Here is an 8331-nt window from a genome sequence, read left to right as displayed (position 1 = left end):
TGGGGATTCGAACTCTGGTCCTTCTGCATGCGAGGCAAGCGCCCTACAAGATGGGCTAGGCTATATCGTCAGCACTCAAAAAATTATTTTTTAAAAAATGTTTTTCCCAGGGGATGAGCTAGGGAGGTTGAGACAGGAGGATCACAAGTTCAAGGTCAGCCTCAGTAATTTATCTAAACCCTAAGCAATTTGAGACCCTGTCTCAAAAAATAAAAATGCTGGGAATGTACCTCAGTGGTCAAGTGCCCCTGGGTTAATCTCCAGTAGCAGAAAAAAAAAATTTTTTCCCCAGCTGTTAAGGTATAATTTCTTGTTCCTATCTATGTCAATGCCTTGAAGTCACATTTGACAGTGACTATCCCTATCACCCCTGATCCTACATTATCACAGCCTGTTCTTCTCATTATCAACTTATGATTGTGAAATTATTTCTTTGCCCACGTTTATGGTCTTCCCCATTATACTGGGTTCCTGATGAGGGAAGGGGGTGTATTTTTGTTCTCTACTATACCCCAGACCTACACTGAAAGATTCATCTATTTGGATGGATGAGGTACTCGTTTTGATTGACAGCTCCTCCAGGGTCTATCACCTTAACAGCCTCAGGTCCACCATACAGTTGGCACTCAATTTTAAGTGGCCCAAGTTGGAACTTCCTTGCAAGCTCACCACCTCAAACAGCCGAACTGCCCCAGGAGGGTGCTATCTCTTAAACTCTGTGGGCTCAGCGTGAGGATACTTTTGCCAGCTGAAGCAACACTTGCACAAGTGATAGGCAGTCCAGGAATCCCTCAGATGAGCCCCACTCCCTTTCCTTGCTGTCAAACCAGCTTCAGAAGGGAGACAGCAGCAGCAGCAGCAAGTCATGAGGCTGACCCGCAGCTCCATGTGAACCCCATTCTCTAGAGCAAGGAGGCCTGGGCCTTGGACTTAGGAACTGAGGCCAGAGGCAGGCTTCAGCCCAGTTCCCACACCCCCACTGCACTACTATCTTAAACCAAAGCACCACCATACTGTAGGCAGCTAGTGTAGTACTGGATGGAACTCACCTGGATGGGTCACTCCAAGAAACTGATGAGGGGGAAAGGATGTGGCCACCACATCTAAGACTCAGAGCCACTCGGTATATGGTGCTTGGCCATCACTCCACCAGCCCAACAAAAGTTCCCCACCCTTTTAGAAGCATCTCAGATCCCAGACTGAGAGAGTAGCCTGACCTAGGCGCAAGGACCAGGCCATTAATGGAAGAATGAGGACCTCAACACCCCCTACCTCATGGAAGGATGGCTGGTTTGGCCCCAAATACCCAAACCCACCTTCCTCTACACCCTCAGCTGCCCACACCCAGCAATGCCACAAAGCCACATTACACTTCATCTTTAAGGTGTGCACTTTTATTGAACTGGTCTCAAGTCAGTGTACAGGTAAGCCCTGGCTGCCTCCACACCTCAGCCCACTCTCAGGGAGACCAAAAGCCTTCATACATCTCGAGTTGGGGGACAAAAAGGGGGGCCACAATGGCTGACCATTCAAAAAAAAGAAAACAAAATAAAAAAGTATTAAGGCGAAGATTAAAAAAATTTGCATTACATAATTTACACAAAAGCAATGCTGTCACCTCCCCTGTATGGACTCGGGTGAGGACTGGGCCATCCTCCAGGAGGAGGAGTGGGGCGGCTTTTGGGAGGGCGAGGGACTTCCTGTAACAATGCATCTCACTATATTTGGAATGACTATTAAAAAAAAAGAACAATGTACAATCAAAGTCCTCGGCCATATTGTAGAACTTTGGGGATGCTCGCTCCAACCGACTGCTGTCACCTTCACCGTTCCAGTTTTTAAATCCTGAGTCAAAAGCGCCAAAACAAAAAACAAAAACAAAAAGGAAAAAAAACAAATAAAGCCATGCCAATCTCATCTCGTTTTCTGCGCAAGTTAGGTTTTTGTCAAGAAAGGGTGTAACGCAGCTAAGTAACAGTCCGCCTAGAAGCATTTACGGTGGACAATGGAGGGGCCAGACTCGTCGTACTCCTGCTTGCTGATCCACATCTGCTGGAAGGTGGACAGTGAGGCCAGGATGGAGCCGCCAATCCACACAGAATACTTGCGCTCAGGGGGAGCAATGATCTGCAGAGGGAAGACAGTGATTTTGAGGACCCTGGATGTCACAGCACTCCCTACCTTGTGGGGTCCAAGCTCAGGCTGGGCAGACACTCACCTTGATCTTCATTGTGCTGGGTGCCAGGGCTGTGATTTCCTTCTGCATCCTGTCAGCAATGCCCGGGTACATGGTGGTGCCACCAGACAGCACTGTGTTGGCATAGAGGTCCTTGCGAATGTCAACGTCACACTTCATGATGGAGTTGAAAGTAGTTTCATGGATGCCACAGGATTCCATGCCTGGGTGAATATAAGAGATCAGACTTCAAGTGCCCCGAGTGTGATTCTTGGGTGGGGGAGAGATCACAAGACCATCAACTCACCAAGGAAAGAAGGCTGGAAGAGCGCCTCAGGGCAGCGGAACCGCTCATTGCCAATGGTGATCACCTGGCCGTCAGGCAGCTCATAGCTCTTCTCCAGGGAGGAGCTAGAGGCTGCAGTGGCCATCTCCTGCTCGAAGTCCAGGGCAACGTAACACAGCTTCTCCTTGATGTCACGCACGATTTCCCGCTCAGCTGTGGTGGTGAAGCTGTAGCCACGCTCAGTCAGGATCTTCATGAGGTAGTCTGTCAGGTCCCGGCCAGCCAGGTCCAGACGCAGGATGGCGTGGGGGAGGGCATACCCCTCGTAGATGGGCACTGTGTGGGTGACCCCATCACCGGAGTCCATCACAATGCCGGTGGTACGACCAGAGGCATACAGGGACAGCACAGCCTGGATGGCCACATACATGGCTGGGGTGTTGAAGGTCTCAAACATGATCTGTAAGGAGAGAGAACTCGTCATACTCAGGAAGCCATCTAGGGCAGTTAGGCCAGACTGGGGACATGCAGAGAGTGCAAGAACACAGCTACATGTGTGTGCTGGGTGGGGGTCTCAGGAAGGGGATTCTTTTCAGACCTACTGTGCACCTACTGAGTATACACTCCAAGGCCACTTTACACCAGCCTCATTGGCTTTGTCACACAAGCCAGTGTTAGTACCTACACCCACACTATTTTTGAACACCTAGTCAGAAAGGCAAACACGAGAAAAGATCTCATCTGGAAAAAAGCAAATAGAACCTGCCAAAGTTCCAAAGGAGACTCAGGTCAGAGAAGAAAAGTCCTATGGGGGAATGGCAGAAGAAAGAACAAGTGAGAAAAGGCGTGGCACAGAATGGCAAGGAAGATGCATGGAGGCGACCGTGGGGAAGGCAGCCAAACACTGACCTGGGTCATCTTCTCACGGTTGGCCTTGGGGTTCAGGGGGGCCTCGGTCAGCAGCACAGGGTGCTCCTCGGGGGCCACACGCAGCTCGTTGTAGAAGGTGTGGTGCCAAATCTTCTCCATGTCGTCCCAGTTGGTGACAATGCCGTGCTCAATGGGGTACTTCAGGGTCAGGATGCCTCTCTTGCTCTGGGCCTCATCACCCACATAAGAATCCTTCTGGCCCATGCCTACCATCACGCCCTGCGGAGGGAGCGGCAGGCATCCTCAGCGTGGTTGCAGCTCCCAGGACCCCCACCCAGAAGCCTTTGGTCCCCACCCTCGGAGGGGAGGATTTCCCACCAGGAACCATGAAAGCGGGCCGCCCTACCTGGTGCCGCGGGCGCCCCACGATGGAGGGGAAGACGGCCCGGGGAGCATCGTCACCCGCGAAGCCGGCCTTGCACATGCCGGAGCCGTTGTCAACGACGAGCGCAGCGATATCGTCATCCATGGCGAGCTGCTGGCAAAGCGGCACGGTGACCAGGGGTCGCGGGCGCCCCGCCCTGTCCACTTCCGGCGCGCGCAACTTCAAGCCGCCAGGGGGCGCCCGTGCGCGCCCAGCGCCGGGGACAAAGGAAGCCGGGCCGGCCGCGTTATTACCATAAAAGGCAAACGCTGGTCGGAGGCGGCCCCGCGGCGCGCGGCAGGAAGCCAGGCCCCCGCCCCCTCCCCACCCGGCGCCGGCCCCGCCTCCGCCCGTTCAAACAGCGCTGGGCGGGCGGGCGCGCGCGCGCGCACTGCAGCCACACCCGACGGCGCAGCAGGAAGCATGCGCAGGCGCCCTGACAGCCCCACCCCTTCCGGCTCGCGGCCCCGCCCCCAGCCAAGCCCTGGACACGGCACCCTGGGCCTCGGCGCGCACGCGCAAGAGCGCCCCATGCCCTAGCGAGCGCGCTCAGCAGAAGCGTCCCGGATCCCGGCGCGCACGCGCAGCAGCTCCCCAGCCCCCACCCGGCCCGGCCGGCTCCGCCAAGCGAGCGCCGGGCACAGACAAAGACGTGCTCGCTACCTCCGATGCATGGTGCAGCGCGTCCCGGAACCCAGCCCTGCACCCCTTGGGCGAAGAAGGCGCATCCCAGCACCCACGAGCCAAGTGGCTCCCCAAGCGCCCACACCGCAGCCGCGGCTCTTCCAAGTGTCCACACCGCAGCCATAATGGCTCTCTAAGCATCCACACAGTAACCCAGTGGCTTAAGTGCCCACACCGCGTCCCGAATGGCTCCCCAACTATCTGCACCGCGGCCCGCGGCTCTGCACCGGCGACGTAGCCGCAGCCAACTTGGGCCCGGCCGTAGGGGCCTCAGGGCCCGTCGGGGGCCGGTCAGCGCGACGCCTGGGCCTTACCTGGGTGGCGGGTGTGGACCGGCAGCAGCGGAGCGGCGAGGGGACTGTACTCGCAGGGTGGACGCGGTCTCGGCAGTGGCTGCGCGTCGCGCCGCCGGGTTTTATAGGGCGCCACCGCGGCCGCTCGAGCCATAAAAGGCAACTTTCGGAACGGCGGGCGCTGATTGGCCGCGCGCCGCTCACTCACCGGCCTCGCCGCACAGTGCAGCATTTTTTCACCCCCTCTCCCCTCCTTTTGCAAAAAAAAAAAAAAAAAAAAAAAGAGAGAGAGAGAGAGCTAGATTGAGGAAGAGGATGAGGAGAGTTTTGGCGTTGGCCGCTTTGGGTGCTGGGCCCCTGGGCCTGGCACCACGCATAGCCCACGCCTCACGCCCCACTGGATAGTGCCGGGTCCAAGCCCACGAGGCCTGGATCAGGCCTGGACCCAGCCTGCTCGTCTCTTGTTCCCCCACCCACCCCGCGACCCTCTGGGTGTGGATGTCACATTGGTAATGTGCACCCAAAAGGGCGAGGGTCAGCATAGATGCCTGAGCGCTTGGTTGCCATGGGTTCTGGCATAAGGAGCTTGTGGGGCACGAAGAGGTCAGGGAGTCACTGCCTTGCCAGCAGCACCACAGTAATCCAGAAAGCTCAGGCTGGGGCCTCTAGCCAGCTCAGTTTGCTAAGTGTGTAGGATTCCTACTCAGACCTGGAGGGGCGGGGGCGGGGGTTGGCAACTGAGGAGTCTGAGGGCCACACTCTAGGGGACAGGATGGACTCCAGGCTCCCGGTAGTTGGAGGTGGCCTGTCCAAACCTCCCTTGCCACAGGCCTAGGAGGAGATTGTGCTCCATAGAGTAAGGAACTTAAGGAATCACACTGCTTCTGAGGCTGTCAGCTCACACCTCAAGGCCAAGTCTGGGCCGTTAGCTGGTGGCCCAGGCAGCCGCCAGGCACTGCTGGGCAGGGGCCCACCATCCGTTGTCTCATGTTTAGCCACAGCTGAAATGTCCTCTTGGACCATCTGGAGGCGGTGGGGACTCAGGAGCAAAGATGTGCCAGAGAGGAGTTGGGGGTGGGGCCGGGAGCTTGAAACCAGCCAGAGGAGACCCGCTTCTTGTCATCCTTTCTCACGCTGCGTCTGCTCACTGAACATCAGGCAAGAAGTGGATGCATAGGAGTATTCCAGAAGCCGCCCACATGGCAGGGGAAGCCAAACCCACACAGTGATCAGGGGCCCTGGGACCCCAGAGGGGTATTTGACTCAACTTAGAGGAGCTTGGACTTCCCGGGAGGGGTGAGGGGAGTCCACATTCTCACATAGAGAAATCTAGGAAGGGTGGTGCGGGGAGGAGCAGGGAAGGCCTGTTTAGGGCCTTGCTGCACGTAGTAGGTGCTCATTGAGTATGTGTGTGGAATCCAGTGAAGGCTAAGTCCATATATGGATGAGTAACCTGGGGTCGGGGAAGAGGAGACTTGAGCCAGTTCGTGGTAGGAGGTTGGTGGCCGGGCACTTTGAAGGTTGCAGCAGCCACAGTGGGTGGGAAGGGCGACCACCACCCAGCACACGGTGGAGACCACAGCTCAGAGCTGCTAGCTCTCATTCCCATAGGGCTGCCAGACACTTGACAAAGCTCTCCCCACCCCCAGTCGCAGCCCTGGGCCTGAGTGAACTTTCCCAGCCTATCCACTCCCTGCCTTCAGGGGACGGGACTGCCCTGTCCCTGGCCTTGTATCTCTCAGTCACGGGCACCTTGCCAGCTGCCCCAGGACTGCGAACCCTGCAATTCACCCGTGGGTGGGGTGGAGTGGGGGTGGCCCTCTTTGCTGCCTGTTGGTGAGGGATGCCTCGGGCAGTTTGTGGGGTCCCAGGGAGGATTCCAGCCACCAGGGTTGCAGGAGGAGGTAGGAGGCTCTCGGGTGGCTCCAGGCAGCCACCAGAGGTAGGAGCAGACCTGATCACCAAGCAGGACCTGCGCTGCCACTCTATCTCTCCTCAACCAGGGTCAGGAGCTCCAACCCCACCCGCCCTCAGACGGGGGCAGTCCTCGCCCTTCCGACTGCCTGGTGATTCCCTCTTATCTGCAGCAATCATTTCCGGGCGCTCTCCTATGCATCCTTCAAGACCCATCCCAGAAGACCCCTCTGCGGCAGCATACACCTGCCTCCATGCTTCAGACCGTACCAAGGCACCAGGCTGGCGTTTATTACTAGGCTTCCCCCATCAGACTGTGAGCCCTTCCAGGTCTCCATCAGGTCTCCACTTCCTCCCACCGCACCCACCCCAGGGCTCTGCTCTGCTGAATGAATAAAGGATGCCTGGGTGTCCTGGGCCCTCAGAAAGGACCCTGAGAAAATGGTGGGTGGAGGGGGCACTAAGCAGAGAGCCTGGGGTGGGGGCAGGAAGAACTAGAGAGAGAAAGCAAGCAGGTCTGGGGACAAGGAAAAGAGGAAGTGGAGAAGGGGGAGGGGGCGGGAGAGGAAGTGGACCAGTTCTTCTTTGCTTGGGAACTTTTGCCCTTATGTGGCTTTCAGATCTGTCACTCGGGTGGGCCCAGCTCAGCCAACAAGAGCCATCTGCCCCAAGGCCTCCACGCAGGGGGACTTCAATAGTTCACACCAAAGGCCTACTTCCCTGGCTCTCCTCCACAAAATATCCTGCCACCTTGCCGTGGGCACTCAGGCCCCTGACCAGGCTACCTGACCAGGAGGGGCCCAGTCTCTGGCAGAGCAAAAACTGAAGGAGAAGTCCCTGCTAGACTCGAGTGGGCTCCTAGAAGACAGAATCCCTGCACACAGTAGGTGCAGGGGGAGGGGGACTGAATGAATGAGGGAGGGAGAGCCCGAAACATTCCAGAAAACTCATCCCCTTTTTACAGGACAGAGGCAGGACTGATAAAGCACCTGCCTGCGGCCAGTGTGAAAGAGGTCAGGCTCAGAGCCCCTGAGGCGGGAGGCCGGGCCTGGCCTCTCCTAGGGTGAAGTGTTCCCTGGAATGTCCTCAGGGACAAGGTCCAAAGGCTGCTCCAGAGTCTGAATTCCTAGCCCCACCTCTTCTGTTAGCAGAGAGGACAGCTGCCAGCTTGGGCCACACAAGCTGGCCCTCCTGGCTTCCTCCCCTGTTCTTGGGATGTGCCTGGTTCCCTCTGAGTTTCTGAACCTCAGGATTCCTAGCGGGGTGAGGAGTGTATGGGGTTCCTCTGTCTCCTGTCCAAACTTCTCAGTTTTCAGGGCCAGCTTCGGGCTGCCCTCTCCAGGAAGTCTACTATGATTTTCTTCCTCCTCTGCCACAACAGCAGTAGTTTTCCAGCCTAGAGAGGGCTAGTGACCCAGTCAGGATCATCCAGCAATCTTCTGGAGCAGCTCCTGGATGCCCCCTATAGCACCAATCAGCCAGGAATACCAGGCACTGTTTTGAGTAATGGGAATAAAGCATGATTTTTTAAATTTTTTATTTTATTTTATTTTTTCGTTATGTTTTAATGTTTGTTCGTTTCTGGGGATTGAACCCAGGGGTACTTTACCGCTGAACCACATCCCCAGCCCTTTTTATTTTTTTTATTTTGAGACGGGGTGTCACTAAGTTGCTTAGGGCCTCG

The 8331-nt window shown here is 56.6% G+C and overlaps 1 protein-coding gene across 2 annotated transcripts; it reads right to left on the bottom strand.

Moving 5' to 3' along the window:
* Positions 1 to 1372: 1372 nt before the first annotated feature.
* Positions 1373 to 4899, bottom strand: ACTB (actin beta). 2 transcript variants are annotated; one of them, XM_079121006.1, is made up of 6 exons: positions 4755 to 4899; positions 3739 to 3867; positions 3372 to 3611; positions 2484 to 2922; positions 2219 to 2400; positions 1373 to 2127 (listed from the first exon to the last, which is right to left on the bottom strand). In XM_079121006.1, the coding sequence occupies exons 2-6, from the start codon at positions 3859 to 3861 to the stop codon at positions 1984 to 1986; spliced, it is 1128 nt and encodes a 375-aa protein (XP_078977132.1). In that variant the 5' UTR covers positions 3862 to 3867; positions 4755 to 4899; the 3' UTR covers positions 1373 to 1983. The 2 variants fall into 2 exon arrangements, with proteins under 2 accessions (XP_078977132.1, XP_078977133.1); XM_079121007.1 differs by having other exon boundaries at positions 3739 to 3870; positions 4755 to 4858.
* Between the last annotated feature and the right edge of the window lie 3432 nt (positions 4900 to 8331).

Source organism: Sciurus vulgaris, assembly GCF_902686455.1.
Source record: "Sciurus vulgaris genome assembly, chromosome: 18".
Lineage (NCBI taxonomy): Eukaryota > Metazoa > Chordata > Mammalia > Rodentia > Sciuridae > Sciurus > Sciurus vulgaris.
This window is presented reverse-complemented; position numbering and strand designations above follow the sequence as displayed.